Source organism: Nicotiana tabacum, chromosome 13 (genome assembly GCF_000715075.1).
Source record: "Nicotiana tabacum cultivar K326 chromosome 13, ASM71507v2, whole genome shotgun sequence".
Classification (NCBI taxonomy): domain Eukaryota; kingdom Viridiplantae; phylum Streptophyta; class Magnoliopsida; order Solanales; family Solanaceae; genus Nicotiana; species Nicotiana tabacum.
Window position 1 is genome coordinate 77,022,077 of NC_134092.1, and position 21,165 is coordinate 77,043,241.

The 21,165-nt window shown below is 40.8% G+C and overlaps 1 protein-coding gene and 1 pseudogene across 1 annotated transcript; both read left to right on the forward strand.

Moving 5' to 3' along the window:
• The first annotated feature begins 5,382 nt into the window (after nt 1-5,382).
• LOC107804247 (uncharacterized) lies at nt 5,383-8,807 on the forward strand (annotated as a pseudogene).
• A 4,741-nt stretch (nt 8,808-13,548) lies between these two features.
• Nucleotides 13,549-14,355, forward strand: LOC142168174 (uncharacterized). The gene has a single exon (XM_075228833.1). It carries the CDS (start codon nt 13,549-13,551, stop codon nt 14,353-14,355), a length of 807 nt encoding a protein of 268 aa, XP_075084934.1.
• The last annotated feature ends 6,810 nt before the right edge of the window (nt 14,356-21,165 follow it).

A 21,165-nucleotide genomic window follows, 5' to 3' on the forward strand; every position in this document is an offset into this window, starting at 1 on the left:
ACCCCTGTCGTGGTAGAATTGACCTCCAGAAGGAACACCGCTGAAACCACCCGATCTATCTCTATCTGCCAAGCAATGTCAACCACCTCATCAAAAGTAGCACCAGACACCCTCTCCCAAGTCATAAGCAACCGCAACTGATATGTGAGGCCATCATTGAACCGCCTAATCCTCTCCCTATCAGTGGGAACCAACCAAACTGCGTGAGGAGCCAACTCAGAAAATCTCATCTCGTACTGCGTCACAAACATGCCCTCATGTCGTAACTGCTCAAACTGTCTGCATAGCTCCTCCTTGTGAGACTATGGCACGAACTTCTTTAAGAGAAAAAGGAGAACTCCTGCCATGTAAGTGGTGCTACACCGACTGGCCTGCGCATCTCATAAGCCTCCCACCATCTGAAAGCAGCCCCAGTGAACTGAAAAGTAGTGAACGAGACCCCATTGGTCTCCAGGATACCACTCGTGCGAAGAATCTATTAGCACTTATCCAAGAAACCCTGGGCATCCTATGACTCAACACCGGTAAAAGATGGGGGCTGAAGCCTCCCAAATGTCTCAAGTCTCCTCTGCTCATCATCAGCCATAACGGGGACCACCGGGGCCCTAGCATCTGCAACCGACTAGGCTGGTAGTACCCCCGGTATTTGAAGTCCCTGCATCACCTGCTCTGGAGTACGGGCAGCGGGGGTATGAGTACCTCCCCCGGCCTGAGAAGTGGTTGGTGTAGCCTGAGCCGAAACCACCTGAGCAAGGCCAGTGCAAACCGTCAATATCTGGGCCAAAGCCTCCTGAAGGCTTGGAATCACAATAGGCACAGCTAGTGTCTGAGCTGGCCCCACTAGCTCAGCTACATCTGTAACCTGCTCTTGAGCTGGAGCAACTGGTGGATCTGTAGGTGCTTCTCTAGCTGTTGTACGAGTTGTACCTCTACCTCTACCGTGGCCCCTACCGCAACCTCGGCCTCTCGTGGCCCTAGCTAGTGGTACTGGCGGCTGTCCATCCTGTCCAGTAGCACGTGCCCTCACCATCTGTGAGATAATAGAATACAGAAGTTTAGTTACCGGAATCAACAAATCCGTACGACAAGAATACAAGAATATGAAGTTTCCTAAGGGTTCGGGCAGCATCTCGAAGATAAGTACAAACGTCTCCGTGCCGATCCGCAAGACTCTACTAAACCTGCTCAGGACTCGTAAGACCTATGTATCCTAGGCTCTGATACCAACTTGTCACGATCCAAAAATCTAACCTGTCGTGATGGCGCCTATCGTGGTACTAGGTAAGCCGACATTTCGAATTAATTCCAACACCTTTAACATAAATGAATTAAAGCAGTTTAAATAATAAAAGTTCTCATAAAACAAGGATAGAAACCCAAAACACAATGCGGAAGTTCCCAACTATAGGGGTGTCACAAAGTACATGAGCATCTATACATTACAAGTCTGGAAAATACTGTCTATGATAGTTTGAAACTAAATACAATAAGCGAAAAGATAGGGAAGGAGAGACAAGGTCTGCGAAATGCCGGGCAGCTAACTTAGAATCTCCCAAAAGATCAACTGTGCGATGAAATCAACACCCACCATATCCGAAAATACCTGGACCTGCACATGAAGTACAGGGTGTAGCGTGAATACAACCAACTCAGTAAGTAATAATACTAAATAAAGAACTGAAAGTAGTGACGAGCTTCACATCTAAAGTTCAATTACAGTAACTTCAAGATAGTAAGGTAGGCATGCTTTCAAGTTTGACAATTAAGGCCCAAACCATAATTCATGACAAGTTCAACTAAAACAGAAGATAATACCCCTCAGAAATTTCAAGACAGTGATATATGACAGCTGAAGTGCAACAATAATGAAGTCAAAGCATCCTCTCAGAGCAACAGTCACTCAGTTCTCCCATTCACTCCAACCTCACAATCACTCTTTCCTCACAATCACTCAGCAATCGGCACTTGCACTCAGTAGGTACATGCGCTCACTGGGGTGTGTACAGATTCCGGAGGGGCTCCTTCAGCCCAAGCGCTATAACAAGCCAATCATGGCATATATTAGTGAAGCATGCTGCGACGCGCAATCCGATCCCGTAAAAATCCTCACAATTAGACTCTTGATCTCACTAAGTCATCAAACTCTCTAGTCTCCCGGGCTCTCAGAAATCATGATAAGCAGCCCAAACAGTAATAATATGATGCATCAGTAATGAACAATAGAGACAGATGTAATATACATGTAAAACTATGACTGAGTACAAAACAACAATTTAGCAGATAATTCAATATGTACCCGACCTCTGTGGTCCCTACAATGCCAACACACAGTCTAAACATGATTCCTAACATGATTTGTGGTTCAATTTCTCTAATACATGGAGAATATACAGATAACAATAGATTATTTAACTACACAGTTCCATGGAATTTGACCAAGTCATAATTCTTATAGTGCACGCCCACACGCCCGTCACCTAGCATGTGCGTCACCTCAAAACCAAATACATGACATGTAATATGGAGTTTCATACCCTTAGAACCAGATTTAGAGCTATTACTTATCTCAATCCAGGCAAATCTCTACTTCAACACACTACTGCCTTGCAAAACGGCCTCTGAATGCCTCGAATATAGCTATAAACAATTCGATATAATCAATACAGGCTAAAGGAATCAACTTCAGAAGAAAATGCTAAATTATTAATCAAAGGTCAAAAATCGACTCAAAAGTCGATCCCCGGGCCCACGTCTCGAAATTCGATAAAAGTCACAAAACCCGAAAGCACATATAACCACGAGTCTAATCATACCAAATTTATCAAAGTCCGACATCAAATCGTCACCCAAATCACAAATCAAACTCTCCAAATCCCTAGCCTCAAACTCCCAATTTACACCTTAAACACACACCAACTAGGTGGAAAAATTAATGGGGAAGCAAGATTATTGATAAAAAATGAGCACAAGGGACTTACCTCAAGAATCCCCTCGAAAACCCTCTCAAGAATCGCCCAAACCCGTGCTTGAAATGTTTGAAATGAAGCCAAAATTGCGAACCCTAGTTTTAATAATCTGCCCAACACTTCCGCTTCTGCGGCGTCGCAGAAGCGACATCATACACGTATCTGTAGCTCAGTCCTCTCCTGCGGTCCCTCACTCCGCTTTTGCAGACTCGCTTCTGCGAGAACCCAAGCCACCTCTGCTGACCACGCCCATTTGCCCAGTTCCGCTTCTGCGGTTCCCTGACCCCTGTGCGCTTTCCGCTTTTGCGCACCTCTCACCGCACCTGCGGCCACGCAGGTGCGAAAAACTCCTCGCACCTGTGACCATTTACACGCTCCCCTCCAAACTCGCACCTGCGCAAGCCAGCTCACACCTGCGATCAAAGCTCTGCAGGTGCGGTTACACCAACAAAGGTCCAACTTCAGCAATCACTCAACTTCAATTTTGATCCGTTAACCATCTGGAATCAACCCGAGCCCCCCCGGGATCTCAACCAAACATACTAACAAGTTCTAAAATCTCATACGAACTTAGTCGAACCCTCAAATCACATCAAACAACTTCAAAAATATGAATCGCACCCCAATTCAAGCCTAGTGAAACTAAGGAAATCGAACTTCTACAAACGACACCGAAACCTATCAAAACACGTCCGATTGATCCCAAATTTTACACACAAGTCATATTTGACATTACAGACATATTTCAACTTTCGGAATCGGAATCTGACCTCGATATCAAAATGTCCTCTCCCGGTCAAACTTTCCAAAAGTTCAACTTTCGCCATTTCAAGCCTAATTTCACTTTCGGTTCTCCAAATCACAATCCAGATACACTCCTAAGTCCAAAAGCTCCCAAAGAAGCTAACAGAACCATCAAAATTCCATTCCAGAGTCGTTTACTCATAGATCAACATCCGGTCAATCATTTCAACTTAAGCTTTCAACCTTGAGAACTCTCAAAACGACCGGCCGGGTCGTTACAATAAGTCTCATAGATCTTTATATTTTTAATCTGTAAATTAATAAAATAGCATAATAATCATAAAAAATATATAAAATACTTTAAAAGTATAAAAAAGTTAAAAGGAATTAAAAAACTCACCTAAATAAAATATTTAGTATTTTTTATAAATATAAACAATGTAATAATATTAAAGTTACGATAAAAATTAACTGTAACGTCTTTTCTTTCAAATGATTAAAAGAACACAATATTTTTAAAAATATTAAACTACACAGTTTACCTCTCTAAAATTAATAATCAATAAAGTCCATCAATATTGTAATTTAAAATATTATTTCTCGTGAGTAAATATAAAATTACTTTCAAATAGCAAAAGAATAAAATTTTGATAATTTTGGAGCATAGAACTAAAATATGAATATCTATAGTAAGTGAAGATGTAAATTTTGGATATTCAAACAATATTACTATTTGATATTCTTAATATGCAAGACTATGACTCATTATTGTGAGCTATTCTCAATCTTTATATTCCTATAAATGAATAGAACTTTAATCATTTATTTGTTAATTTTTTTTAATGTTAATAGTGCTAACTAAGAAATTTGACGCATAATTTAAGCTAAAAAAATTGTTAGGCGAGCCCCAAACTAGCGTTAGACATATTTCAACTAATCCCTTCACGTAAACCTCTAGGCATTTTGATAGTGCCCAGGAGAGTCTCGAGAAAGCTTTCTAAAACACCCGCTTTATTAATCCATTTTCTCCAAATTTAATTACTGCTATCCCAAATTTAAAGACAGTCACATTTATTTTGATTCTGACAGCGACTACGTGTATGCCACATCAGACTCTCCATAACCGACCATACAATGCCACATGTCATATTTAATAAAAGCAATCCACTCTCCCCTCTTCTCTCTGTTCTTCCCCCCCTTTTTTTCCCGTTAATTAAAGACTGTAAGAGAGAGAGAGAACTTCAATAAATACTCCACTAACTCTCGGTTGCCGGAAATTTTACTTCCCCACTTTTTCCGGCGTACTCCTCTTTAAGTTATTACCAAACCTTACTTCACTCATATCATAGACGGTTGACATTTTCGGTGAAAACTCAACTCATATTCTGTGCATTGCTTCTTGCATTCTCAGTTAAAACTGCACCTTCAGATTCCCTTTCTTCTCTGTAGCCAAAAATTCAACTCTCAGTCAACTGTTTCTTCCCGTAACTCTGTGTACATTTTATTATTCTCCATTTGGTTCACTTAAATTTTCTAATGCCTCATCTATTTTGATATCTTTATTTTTATTTTTATAAAGCTTGTATCTTTTGCTTATTTTTCTATATACCCATTTGGGGCTTCTAATGGGATTATGAGCTGCATATTGCTTTGAGTGAGAGTATTTACGGAAATGAGGAAGGTCATTGGCACGGTAATATTTTTATGTTTTTTATGTCCCATTTTTGTTAAAGCCCTGAACTTATCTTTAAATGATGATATACTGGGGTTAATGGTATTCAAGGCTGACATTCAAGATCCACAAGGAAAGTTAGTGTCTTGGAATGAAGAAGATGATAGTCCATGTAACTGGAATGGGATCAAATGCAACCCAAGATCCAATAGGGTCTCTCAAATTGTTCTTGATGGTTTTGGTCTTTTAGGGAAGATTAGCAGAGGTCTTTTGAGGTTACAGTTTCTTCGAAATCTTTCGCTTGCGAAGAACAAATTTACAGGGAGTATAAGTGTCACTGTTGTTCAGCTTGATAATCTGAGGGTGCTTGACTTGAGTGAGAACAACTTTTTCGGGTGATTTCTTCCGACAATGTGGGCCTTTGAGGTCAGTTTCATTGGCCAAGAATAAGTTTTTAGGGAAAATTCCAGAAAGTTTGAGCTCATGTGTGGCATTGGGGTCTTTAAACTTGTCGTTGAATCAGTTTTCAGGATTGTTACCTTCTGGAATTTGGTCTTTGAATGGGCTAAGGTCACTTGATCTGTCAGATAATTTGCTGGATGGTGAAATTTCAGTAGGGATTGAAGGCATGTATAATTTGAGAGCCATAAATTTGAGGAAAAACCGACTCACTGGCGAAGTTCCTGATGGGATTGGGAGTTGTTTGCTTTTGAGGTCAATTGATTTGAGTGAAAATTCTCTCTCTGGAAAACTTCCAGAAACAATGCAGATGCTTAGCTTCTGTAATGAATTGATCTTGAAAACCAATGCATTTGTTGGTACTGTACCAGAATGGGTTGGAGAAATGAAAAGCCTTGAAATACTTGATCTTTCTAGGAACAACTTCTCTGGTCAGTTCCCGACTTCAATAGGGAAGCTTCAATCATTGAAATTATTAAACCTGTCGCAAAATGCTATTTCTGGAAACTTGCCCGAGTCCGTGAACAATTGCGTTAATCTTATGACTTTGGATGTTAGTCATAACTCTTTGACTGGTGATCTTCCTCCTTGGGTATTCAAATTGGGACTGCGATAAATTTTGTTTTTCGATAATAAGTTAAGTGGGGGCTTAAAGAATGCTTTTGCTTCATCGCTGGACAACTCTCGCCAAAAGCTTTTAGCTCTTGATATCTCTTGCAATGAGTTATCCGGCGAAATTCCATTTACTATTAGCGATTTTAATAGCTTGCAGTCCTTGAATTTATCTAGAAATTCACTTGTAGGCGCCATTCCGCACACTGTAGGACTATTGAAGTCATTGGATGTTCTTGACTTAAGTGAGAATCGGTTAAATGGTAGTATTCCTTTGGAACTTGGAGGAGCCTATTCTCTCAAGGAACTGAAGATGGAAAATAACGCCTTGACGGGAGAAATTCCTAGTTCTATTGGGAACTGTTCTACACTTATGTCCATGTAAGTTGTTGGTTCTCTTTATGCTTCATTTATATCTTCTTTTAAGATGTCTCTCTCTGCTTGGCTTATTAGGACAATGCAGTTGGTAAGTGATTGTTCACCAGAACCTAATTGATTATATAGTTTGATAATTTAGGAACCAACATTTGCAATCTTTTTCTTTGTTACCTGACAGAAAACATTGTTCTGGCTTGTTGAGTTTCTAGAGACAAGATAAAATTCAAGTCCGTACTTGAGATTCTTAATCATGTTATACTGAAATCTGTTAGTTCTATGCTTCTATCAATCCTGTAGAGTTTCCTGCATCGATTATGAGTTCATCAAATAACTTCTATTGTAGGATTTCAGATTATATCTATCTTTCTAGATAGATTTTAGATAGTATTTTACACAAAGTATAAAGATAGCAACATCACATTGCCTGGCTTTCAATGTATTTATGTTAGTTATCCTTTACATTTTTGCATAGTCCCTGAATGTCAGTTTTTTGCAAAACTTGGCTAATCGTTTTGTTTAAACTTGACAGGTGTCTATCATATAATGGTTTAACTGGCCCTGTACCTGCAACCCTAGCTAAACTAACTTACCTTCATAATGTTGACCTATCCTTTAACAAATTAACCGGAATCTTACCAAAGCAGCTTGTAAATCTTGGTCACCTCTTGTCGTTCAACATCTCACACAACCAGCTAAAGGGCGAACTACCTTCTGGTGGTTTTTTTAACACTATTTCTCCTTATTCTGTGTCAGCCAATCCGTCTCTTTGTGGGGCTGCTGTTAATAGGTCTTGTCCTACTGTCCTTCCCAAGCCGATTGTTCTGAACCCCAACTCCACAGAGTCTATTCCTGGTACTATCCCTCCAACTTTTGGCCATGAGAAAAAAATCTTAAGCATCTCTGCCCTCATTGCCATTAGTGCAGCTGCTGTTATTGTTGTTGGTGTTATTGCCATTACTGTGCTCAATCTTCGTGTACGGGCTGTTACATCTCTCTCTACTGCTGCCCTTACATTTTCTGGTGGAGATGACTTTAGTGGCTCACGCAGTACAGATGCAAATTCTGGTAAGCTTGTCATGTTTTCCGGCGAACTTGACTTCAGCACAGGGTCACATGCTCTGCTTAACAAGGATTACGAGCTCGGTCGTGGTGGTTTTGGAGCAGTTTATCGCACTGTCCTCGCAGATGGGATGCCAGTAGCCATTAAGAAACTTACTGTCTTCGGTCTTGTTAAGTCCCAGCAGGACTTTGAGAAGGAAGTTAAGAAATTGGGAAAGATCCGTCACCCTAATCTTGTGGCTCTTCAAGGTTATTATTGGACACCTTCCCTACAACTACTTATATACGAATTTATAGTTGGTGGAAATTTGTACGAGCACATCCACGAAGGTTCTAGTGAAAATTTGCTCTCATGGAATGAACTGTTCAACGTTATTCTTGGGACAGCAAAAGGCTTGTCTAACTTGCATCAAATGAACATAATTCACTACAACCTAAAGTCCAGCAATATTTTGATTGATAGCTCCGATGATCCTAAAGTTGCGGATTATGGGTTAGCAAGGTTATTACCAATGTTAGATCGATATGTCTTGAGCAGCAAAATTCAAAGTGCCCTTGGTTACATGGCACCAGAATTTGCATGCAAGACCGTGAAGATAACTGAGAAATGTGATGTGTATGGGTTTGGAGTTCTTGTTCTGGAGATAGTCACGGGAAAAAAGCCAGTCGAGTATATGGAGGACGATGTTATGGTATTGTGTGACATAGTAAGGGGAGCATTAGAAGATGGCAAGGTGGAAGAATGTGTTGACGGGAGGCTGCACGGAAAATTTCCAGTCGAGGAGGCGATTCCTATGATGAAGTTGGGTTTAATCTGCACATCACAGGTCCCGTCTAACCGGCCTGATATGGCAGAAGTGGTTAACATTTTGGAAATGATCAGATGTCCTTTGGAAGGCCAGGATGAACTGGTATGATACTCTCATTAGACTGATAGAGATTGTAAGATATGCTTCGTCAATGTCTCATCCCGGGGAAGAAGAATCCGGTTGATCTATTCAGAGAGAAGTAAGAATTTGTTGTTGGGAGAATTTATGCTATATGTTCAAAATGAATCTACCTTCCATTTTATGGCCATTTGAGTTACACTTTTTTTGTAATTGCTTCTCTTTTATTCTTGGTTAGCGGATTCCTTTTCACCAGGTATCAGTATATATGGACCCCGAGGGTTATCATTTTTCACTTATCCTTTTTCTTGGCTCCTTTTCTATAACAGTTGATTCTAGCATTTTTTTAGTTCAAATGAGATTAATATTCGTAAGATTTTGAAATGTTGATAGTGGATGTTTTATAAAGTAAAATATGTTCATATTAAATGATCGCGTGAGGAGGCGACACGTGGAGCCAAAGACAGAAGACAATTTGGTCTGAAGACAATGATCTCGAAGAGAATGGTATTCATAAAGGCGAATTAAATACTTGTTATCCGGTAGCATTTAATGGAGAATATTCTATAACATTAAATGCACGGTCCGTTACAAAGAATATGACATTCACTGCTTACCGTTATACATTCTTCAATGACTCTCATAATTGTCATTTAAGAGGGGCTTGATCCTAGTACCTTGTTCCCTATGTGCAACTATAAATAATGAGCTTTACCATCATTGTAAGAGAGACGAATTTTCTGACAAACTAATACTATACTCTGTTCAAAAGCTCGATAATATTTTATCTTCTTCCTTATTAACATTGTTATTACTGCCTCTGGAAGCTCTGCTCCCGGAATCAAGATTGCTACTACCTTATCTCGATTTCGATGCTAAGTCTTATATTCTTGTCTAATTTATTTATCATTTTGGGATCAAATCGATTCACTTATCTATAAATCACATATAAATTTAACTGTACCGTTTTACGGGTAAACAGTTTGGTGCCCACCATGGGGCTTAGACAGTTGTGTAATTGAGTTGATCCTTGCATCAATTACTAACTCGTTTGATTATTTATTCTTAGCAAAAATTATAGAAAATGGCAGATAATAGTGTCAACATCGCACACAATGCTGAGGCCTAAGGAAATCAGCCTCAGCACGAAGACTCAATCAGTGATACCCACAACGAGGGGGATAAGGCCACGCCGGTCCACGGCGGGCAATATCCACGACACGTTCAAGAAGTAACTCTTGATGATGCTGAAGACGAGCACGTTGTTGAAACTGTAAGGATCCTGAGGGAGCAACAAAAGGCCATTATGGGCCCATCTCTCACGACAAGATCAGGTCATGACAGAATTGAGGCAGGCGCTATCGGGTGCTTCCAACAACGCGAATGGACAATGTCCAGTTCCTTCCGGTGTTCCTGCAAATCAAACGACGCAGAGAGTCGACAACAACACCCTAATCGGCAAAGTCAGATTTGACAGGGTCCAGGGGAACGACAACGGATCTGGTAAAAACAATGAGGATGATCCCTTTAAAACCGAACTCATACGGTTTTTGAGGGAAATACACGCCCGAATGGATCAAATTCCGGGCGCACCACTAGTACCGAAAGGACCGGACTCGAAGAAGTACACCCAATTGCCTTTCAAACCAAGTGCAACACCAGAGTTGATTCCGAAGCGGTTCAAAATGTCGGACGTACTGAAGTATGGTGGGACTTCAGATCCTCAGGAGCACATCACCACTTACACAACGGTGGTGAAGGGGAATGATCTAGCTCCGCACGAGATTGTGTCAGTCTTATTGAAGAAATTCGGGGAGACCCTCACAAAGGGGCCCCTAACATGGTATTCACTGTTGTCCGAGCACTCAATAGATTCCTTCGAGATGTTCGCGGATTCTTTCATTAAGGCCTATACCGGGGCCAGAAAGATACAGGCCCGAAATGCTGACATATTCAGGATTGCACAAGGAGAGTCCGAGTTGATGCGGGAGTTGGTGACCCGATTCCAGAAAGAAAGGATGTCGCTCCCGGTCGTACCAGACGAATGGGCAACAAAAGCATTTACTAAAGGGCTGAATCCGAGAAGTTCCGATGCTTCCCAAAAATTGAAAGAAAGTCTGCTCGAGTTCCAGGTAACAACATGGGAGCATGTTCACAACCGGTACGAGTCAAAGATAAGAATTGAGGAAGATCAGCTCGGTTTCACGACGTCGGCCAAGGGTCAGGATCGGAAAAAGAATAAAGAGAAATTAAAGGATGATTTCGACACAGATCGACAGTCTTCAAGGGGTCAGTTATTTCCCTATGAATGGGCAGAAGGACGCGGCTGAGGTTTCCAGTCGACGGATAGATTCTCTACCGATAGGGGGGCATGTTCGTGATCGGAATAACAGGTCATTGCAGGACAAGGAGACATTGGGTTCTCGAGATTCTTCCTACCCCAGGCTTTCCGAATACAACTTGAACGTCAGCATAGTGAAGCTGGCGTCGGCTATGAGGAACATTAAAGAAGCACCATTCCCGAAGCTAATGAGATCCGATCCCAGCCAAAGGGATCCTAATTTGTGGTACAAATACCATGGGACCAACAGCCACTAGACAGGGGACTGCCGGCATCTGCGTGATGACGACATTGTTGAAAATCGGCCATCTCAGAGAATTTTTAAGCGACCGAGCTAAAAACAACTACGACCGTAATCGTGATAATACAAAACCTTTGAAAGAAGGAAAAGATCCCCCACGCTTGACGATCAACATGATTTTCAGGGTGAAAAAGCTCAATAGTGTGACATTTTCGACGGCAAAAAAGACGAAGGTGTTAGTGACCCACGGTAAGAGACTCCGGGAAGTCGCTGAGGAAGACATTACTTTCACGGAGGAAGACGCAGATGGACTGCTGCTGCCGCACAACGATGCATTGTTAATCTCTCTAAATGTCTTAGATTTTAAAATTAAATGTGTTTTGGTGGACGTGGGAAGTTCGGCCAATATTATACAATTGAGAGTGCTAGAACAAGCCAAACTGACTGGAAGCATCATTCCGGCCACAAAAATTCTCGTCGGGTTCAATCTGGCAAGTGTAACAACCCGGGAAGAGATCCTATTGCCCATGAATGCTGAGGGGGTGATGAAGACGACCCTTTTCGTGGTAGTAGACGGTGATATGGGCTACAATATCATCCTGGAGAGACCATGGTTGCATGAGATGAAGGTCGTACTGTCAACATATCATCAATTGTTGAAGTTCCTAAGATAAATGCAATCTCAGTTTCCAGCAGCAAAGGGAAGGAGCATGCATTGTAACAATTACATGAATCGGCGCCTGCTCCCGAGCTGAACGAAGTCAACCAGGGGGAGGATTCATCGGAATCCTATCAGGTACCAAGATATTTCCAGGTACCAGAAGAAATAGATGCAACGAAATCTACGGCGGAAGAACTTCAACAAGTCGCATTGTTCAAAAAATTCTTGGAGGGGAAGTTCCACTTGGGGACAGGGCTAAACCCCGAGCTCACGTCTAAACCGAATTTCTTAAATTTAATGTTGACTATTTTGTATGATCGCATGTCGATATGACAGGTATCTTGCCAGAAGTGGCCATGCACAAAGTAAGCCTGGATCCCAACATCCCTCTGGTAAGATAGAAAAAATGTCATATTGCCGAGGTCAGAAACAAATTCGTCAAAGAAGAGGTAATTCAATTACTAGATATTGGTTCAATCAGAGAGATAAAGTATCCTGACTAGCTAGCTAACGTAGTAGTAATTCAAAAATAAAAAATAAAAAAATCGCATGTGCGTAGACTATAAGAATTTAAATAAAGCGTGTCCAAAGGACTCGTTCCCATTGCCAAACATTGATCAAATGATTGATGTGACAGCCGAGCATGAGTTAATGAGTTTCCTTGATGCTTACTCCGGGTACAACTAAATCAAGATGAACCCGAAAGGATCAGGAAAAGACTTCGTTCATAACAAACTTCGGCATATTTTGTTATAATGTGATGCCTTTCGGGCTAAAGAACGCCGAAGCCACTTATCAGCGGCTCGTAAACAAAATGTTTGAGAGACAAATAGGGAAAACTATGGAGGCTTACATAGATGATATGTTGGTTAAGTCTTTGAACGCACGTGATCATCTTAAACAAATGCAAGAAACCTTTGACATCTTAAGGAAGCACAACATGAAGCTTAACCCCGAGAAGTGTGCCTTCGGGGTCAGCTCCGGTAAGTTCTTGGGATTCCTAGTATCGCAAAAGGGGATCGAGGTTAACCTCGATAAAATTAAATCCATCGAAGACATCCCGGACCAGCTATCAAGTGTAAAAGAGGTTCAAAGGCTGACAGGGAAACTGGCTGCTTTGAGCAGATTCATTTCTCGGTCTTCAAACAAATGTCATCATTTCTTTGCACTCCTCAAAAAGAAGAACAACTTCGAGTGGACTCTGGAATGTCAGCAGACTTTGAAGTATTTGAAAAGGTATTTGTCAAGTCCTTCATTACTGTCAAAACCGTAGGAAGGTGAACAACTGCTAATCTACTTAGCGGTCTCGGAGGTAGTGGTAATTGTCGTTCTAGTCCGTGAGGATGAAGGTACGTAATATCCTATATATTATGTAGTAAAATTTTGATGGGAGCAGAAACTCGCTTCTCACTCGAAAACTAAGGCCTTATTTCCAGTGTCACCCGATAGTTGTGGTGACCACTTTTCCCCTGCGGAATATTCTTCACAAACCTGAACTTTTAGGTAGGCTGGCCTAAAGGACCGTCAAATGGGTGAATTTGATATAGAGTACAAATCTAGGATTGCAATTAAGTTGCAAGTTTTGGCCAAGTTTGTGGTTGAATTCAGTCCAGGACTGTTATCTTTAGCTGCCAAAGAAGCAGTGATAGTGTCGGAATCAATATCGAGAGTTTTGACCTTGTTCACGGATGGAGCTTTTAACGTGAAGGGGTTCGGGCTCGGCATAGTGCTAACCACACCCTCAAGAGAAACCCTAAGGAAGGGCATAAGAACCATTCCTCTGACTAACAATGAAGCAGAGTATGAAGCTTTGATTGTAGGACTCGAGCTGGCCCGGATACTAGACTCCGAGGTTATAGAAACCAAATGTGACTCCCAGTTGGTAGTTAATCAGGTCTACGAGACCTTCGAAGCCAAAGAGGAGCACATGCAACAATATATAGTGAAAGTCCGAGCTCTGCTCTCTCGGTTAAGGGAATGGTCAATTACGCACATCTCGAGGGAGGAAAATGCGAAAGCAGACGCACTTGCCAATCTTGGATCGTCCACAGAAAAGAAGGGATCGGACTCCGGTATGGTCGTACAACTTATGCATTCAATATTGGATGCAGATAGTTATTACGAGGTAAATGCGACCAATTTGGTCTGGGAATGGAGAAATGAAATAATTGACTATCTTGAGCACGGAAAATTGCCTGAAGATCACAAGGCATCTCGGGCGTTGCGCACTAAATCAGCTCAATACATCTTCAAGGGAGGACAATTGTACAAAAGATCTTTCCAAGGCCCGTTGGCCCTATGTTTGGGAGCTTCTAAAGCCAACTATGTTATGTGAGAAGTCTACGAAGGGATATGCAGAAATCACTCAGGCGCGGATTCCTTAGTGTTAAAATTAATCAGGGCAGGATACTACTGTCCTCTGATGGAACAAGACACTAAGGCTTATGTTAAAAAATGTGATAAATATCAACGTCACGCACCCTTGGTACATCAACCGACAGAGCTACTATACTTAGTTTTGTCACCATGGCTGTTCATGAAGTGGGGGATGAATATAGTCGGTCCACTGCCACCGCCCCCCGGTAAGGTAAGATTTCTTTTGATTTTAACTAACTATTTTTCTAAATAAGTTGAAACAAGTCCTTATCAGAAGATCGGCGAATGCGAAGTGGTAGACTTCTTGTGGGAGAATATAATTTGCAGATTCGGGATACCAAAAGAGATAGCCTGCGACAACAGGCCACAATTTATAGGTGCAAAGGTCACAAAATTCCTTGAAGATTTAAAAATCAAATGGACCACATCGTCACCCTATCACCCGAGCGCAAACGGTCAAGCAGAATCAACAAACAATGTTCATACAAAATCTCAAAAAGAGATTGGAAGCAGCCAACGGCAAATGGCCCGAAGAGCTACAGGAGTACTATGGGTGTATCGATAAACGACCAAATCAAGCACGGGGGAAACTCCTTTCTCTCTTGTGTACAGAGCAGAAGCCTTAATCCCGGTGGAAGTAGGGGAACCTACCTTGAGATATTTTCGGGAGAACGAAGAGGCAAACAATGAAGCAATGTTGGTCAAACTAGAACTGCTCGATGAACGCAGGGACTTGGCGCATATAAGGATGACAGCCCAAAAGCAGAGAATGGAAAGATATTATAATCGAAGGTCCAACCTCTATTATTTTAAAGTAGGAGACTTGGTTTTAAGGAAAGTAACTCAGAACACCCGGGAGCTCAACGCAGGAAAGCTGGGTCCAACGTGGGAAGGCCTCTACCGGGTTTCAGCTGTAACCGGGAAAGGGTCATACGAATTGGAAAATCAAGAAGCAGTAAAGTTGCCGACCAACTGGAACATGGAACACCTCAAAAGATACTATTGCTGATGAGCCTCGCCTACACTGAAAGTATGTGCTGCACTCTTTTTCCCTTCGTCCAATTTTTGTCCCAATTGGATTTTTCTGGCAAGGTTTTTAATGAGGCAGCAACAGAAAGCATACTAAGAAGGAAGCTTCGTCAATAGGAATAATACCTTTAAATGACAAGCCATGCAAGCAACGAGCCACTACGGAGCGGTTAGATAGTCTTTTGCTCGGTAGCAAAGTTCCTACCGGGAAGTTGAGTTTGCTGTCGAGCAAAGATTACCCGACTGTTCACAAGTGCAAGCCAATTGGGGGATTGTTAGATAATCTTTGGCTCGATAGCATAAGTTCCTAAGGGGAAATGAAATTTGCTATCGATCTGAAGATTATCTTACCATTCACTAGTGGAATCCTCAAAGGTGCAAAACTTCCAGTGTTCAAATTTGCATTCGAGCACTGGAGGAGGGAGGAATAATATAAGGATACGGCAACAATGACTTCCACATCAATCGGGAACACGAAACCCGAAAACAGAGTTGTATCATCGGGATCAGGGACTGCGCGGCCTGCCCTGTAGAAAAAAGTTATACAAGTTAGCCACAAGTAATGGAAATTTCTTTTTAGCACAACTAATGCTTATGTACTTTTGAAAATGGAATGAATAAAGTAAAGTCCTTTTATTTCTATCTTGTTTCTTGTCATATCGATGAATTAATTTTATCATTTAAAAGTTAAACAAGTACTTCAAATGCTAGTGCCGTAATGAACATGAGATGTCCTCTTCAAGAGCACCATAAACTTAATAGGGCCCTCTCTTATGAAACCCTCACGGTAAAGGATTGATTCTGGAAGAACTTATGCCCGGAATCCAAATTCTCTCAGGGAAAAATACACCCGCAACCTTGCACAATTCGACCCAAAGAGTAAAACTTGCGCAAATACTTAAACGAAAAGGACGTAAAGAGTAAATCTTGCGCAAATGCTTAAACGAAAAAGTACTTCTATTCACAAAAAACATGCCAAATAGCACAAATACAAAAGTATGGAAAAGAAAATTAAGCAAAATCTAAACTTTTGCACCCCCAGAATCCGGAGGAAGAGAAACTTTTGCACCCCCGGGAGAAGTAGGTGGATCTGCCGCCGGCTCAATATATTGGCCTTCAACATCTTGACCTTCAGCATCTTCACCTTCCGGTTCTTATTCAATTCCCAAGAACTCGGAACCGGAACCAGAAGAGCCGATAGCATCAGATTGGACCGAAAGACCCCTTCGGGCACTTGTCTCCAGCTCACGAGCTTTAGCGATTTCGGCATCAAAGTCAATGATGTCCGCTTTGACCTCTCCAAGATTTTTCTCCTCATGTTATACATAGAATATATTATTTCAACAATGAGGGAAGCCGCTTGGCGCTGGAGTTCTTCTTTAAGACAGTCAACCTCGGTTGAAAGGCTATCTCGCTCGGATCTAGTGGCCTAGATGCTGGCGTCGAGGTCACAGACAGTGGAATTGAAAACTTTGTTATGCTCTATGACTATATTCCAACTAGGCATACTTCTCCTCTACAACGGTGACTTCTTCAGCTTTGGAGTTCAAGGCCGCCTCCAAATTATTCAATCTTTCAGCAGTGCCAGCCTCACAATCGAATGCAGCAAGAACGACATTATGGACTCCAACCCACTTTGCCCTAGCTTCTTCAAATTGTACCCTTAACTGGGCAGTCTCTTGGCTAAGGGTCACTACCTCTTGATCGCTTTGTTGCAACCGAGTGTCACGACCCAAATCGATGGGCCGCGATGGGCACCTGGTACCTTACTCAACCGAGTACCAACGTAACGTATCTTTCTTATTACATCATCATGGGTAAGTGGGCCAGAAGGGGCGTCATGAGATAACCAGAGTAAACATGAGAGAATACTTGACATAGAACGACACAACCTAATATAGAAACTTATACACGTGACATACATAAGGCCAACATGATCATTTGTAAACTCAAAACATAGGCCGACATGGCCATACAATTATCCGTATATATGACATCTGTCTACAAGCCTCTAAGAGTACATAAATATCATAAAGGTTAGGACAGATCCCCGCTATACCAATCAATACATGTCCTGATCATACTGACCAAATAAGCAACTTCGGAGTAAATGGAGCACACCAACACCTTCCGCTGAGCTGATAGCCTACTTGGAGGACTCTCAACCTGTCTATTGGGACCTGCGGGCAAGAAATGCAGTGTCCCCAGGCAAAAGGGATGTCAGTACAAATAATGTACCGAGTATGTAAGGAATGAAAATCAGTAAGAAATAGACATGAGAGAAATATGGAGTAAATGACTCAACATGTAAGTCTGAATAACTCTGTGAATCATTAATATTATAATGTCATGTATATGCATATAAATGTCATACCATGCATAGGTATATGCATTCATAACATCATCAAGCCTCTAAGGGCATCCCATCATATCATCTCGGCCACTGTGGGCAAATCATCAACTTATACCAGCTGATCAGGTGGTGGTGCGTATATAACGCCGTAACCTTTTCCCATATCCCATATACATACATACATATATATATATATATATATATATATATATATATATATATATATATATATATATATATATATATATATACGCGTATATAATGCCATCTGGTCATGGGTCAATGTACATTTATAAATGAATGCAATGCATGAGAAATACATCAATAAAATCTCTTTAACGTCATAAGACCATTATGCCTTTGATTAATGTCATGAAATAAACTTTATCAACTTACGTATTTTCTGATACCCATGAACAGACGATATAATAATAATTCATATAGGGAATCAAGAATATAGGCATCTCTAATACTTCTATGAATAGAGTCATTTATGAAAGTTGTGCATTTGCTCGTTTCGTTTGTATTGTATGGATCATGTCAAAAAGAAAGAAGGTATAGCCTTAACATACTTGAGCCGATTCTCTTGACAATCCCTCTAACACACGTTAATTACGACAAAACACGTGACGGCAAGATCAGAGTAGGGAAAAATCTGTATGATATTCTTGAGAAAGATTGCACCGTACTCCCTTAAAATTGCAAAATCTCACGTTGCTAAGATACAATCTCATATGAATTGTTGAAGATCTTATCATTTACCCCTTTTGAAGCCTTTCTCCATTTGAAACTCAAGGCAATTTTCATGTAGAAATCAAGCTAATGTTGAAAGCAATTTATGTTTGCCATGGCAGATCCGTATGATCTCTTTCCTAAAATGAATGAAGGAATTTGAAAGGTTACTTATTATAGTGGTGTGGGCCCCACTTTATAAGGGTTACTTGGCCAAAGACTTTTCCAAATTTTGCTACCTTTTATGTGAACTTAAGAGTCACCATTTACCTAAGGCAAGGCTGCCACGTTAATGTTCCTTAAACTTTATCCAAAGAGTTTAATTTCTTAGTTAATCTTCCCACCAAAATCCTTAAGTAACTCAATTATCCACATAATTAAGAATTATCTTAAATTACTTAAAATACTACTTACTTTTAACACACTTTAATACCTTACTATCATGGTCATATGGTACGTTGTATGGCACTAGTCCATAAACACCGGGTATTATAGCTTGGGTCGTATTTTATCCCAAATTGATAAACTTCGACGAAACTCATTTTCTTCGATTCGCTTACCCTCTCACCTTCACAAATTTACTTATCACTTGTTTGAAATAGTATAATACTTATAATCTCAAAATCATCTAATTCTCGAGTTTACGTCGATTAACTTACGACGAAACTTTAACGTACGAAAATGCGGGATGTAACATCTCATTTCCGAGCTTATATCAATTTACTTATGGCGCACTTTCACGTACAAAAATATGGGGTGTAACACCGAGCCTCCAATTCAGCGGCCTCAGTAGCTGGTGCTTTCAGCTCCGGGAGACGAGCAGTAATTTAATCTCGCTCGGCTAACAATTGATCCTGCTCGAAGGTAAGTTCCTCCTTATAAATAATCAACCTCTGAAGGCCCTAGGAAGTAAGGAAGTTAGTCTGTACAACAAAAATGCAAACTCAAAACCCTACCATAGCAAAGATAAAAGAAACAACAGAGGAAATAACAATTATACCACTGCTGCGTTATGCATAGCATTGTTCAACAAACACTCTCTCGAGAGAGTTTATATCTTATTCTTGTCTTTTTCTGAAGCCAGATACTTTAGATAATTAACAAGTTCCATTGGCCGGGACATCAGATGGCATTCGGTAGAAACCAAAAGGGTGATGCTTGTCACGACCCAAACCGATGGGCCGCGACGGGCACCCGGTACCTTACTCAATCAAGTACCAATGTAACGTATCTTTCTTATTACATCATCATAGGTAAGTGGGCTAGAAGGGGCGTCATGAGATAAACATAGTAAATATGAGGGAATACCCAACATAGAATGATCCAACATAATATAGAAACTCATACCTGTGACATACGGGCCTATACGGCTAATGTGATCTATTATATACTTAAAACATGGGCCGACAAGGCCAGACAAGTATCTGTATACATGACATCTGTCTACAAGCCTCTAAGATTACATAAATATCACAAAGGTCGGGATAGAGCCCCGCCATACCAATCAACACATGTCCTAATCATACTGACCAATAGCAACTCCGGAGCAAATGGAGCGCACCAACACCTTCCGCTGAGCTGATAGCCTACTTGGAGGACTCTTATCCTGTCTAACAGGACCTGCGGGCATGAAACGCAGCGTCCCCCGGCAAAGGAACGTCAATACAAATAATATATCGACTATGTAAGGAATGAATATCAGTAAATAATAGGCATGAGAGATACATGGAGTAAAAGACTTAACACGTATGTCTGAATAGCTCTGTATATCATCTCATATTTATAATGCCATGTATATACGTATAAATGTCATACCATACATAGGTATATGCGTTCCTATCATTATCAAGCCTCTGAGGGCATCCCATCATATCATCTCGGCCACTGCGGGCAAATCATCAACGTATACCAGTTGATCTTGTGGTGGTGCGTATGTAACGCCATAACCTTTTTCCATATCCCATATACATATAATATACGCGTATATAACGCCATCTGGTCATGGGTCAATGTACATGTATAAATGCATAAAATGCATAAGAATTATGTTCATAAGATTTATTGGATTGTCATAAAATCAATATGCCTTCCGGATAAACTTTATCAAATACGTATTTTTCTGAGATCCATGAATAGAAGATATAATAATAATTCACATGGTGAATCAATAACATAGACACCCCTAATAGTTCTATGAATATAGTCATTTATGGAAGTTGTGCATTTGCTCGTTTCGTTCGTGTCGTATAGATCATGCCAAAAATAAAGAAGGGATAGCCTTAACATACCTGAACCGATTCTCTTAACAATTCCTCTAACACACATCTTTTGCGAAAACACGTAATGGCGGATCGAAGTAGGGAAAAATCCATATGATATTCTTGAAAAAGATTGCACCGTACTTCCTTAGAATCGCAAAATCTCCCGTTACAGCTCCGACCATTGTAAATCACGTATGTAATCTCTCTGCAATGTGATGCTGTATCTTCTAATTTTAAGGGGGGGGGGGGGTAAGCAAACATTAGCTTGCATTGCTAAAGTAAATGTTTCTATGCAATTTACATGCAGAAGGCTTAAAGAAATGTTAACCTTGTATGTTTCATTCATTCCTTTTTCCATTTTGTAGAGAAGGGCTTGGGGAAGCATATGATACAG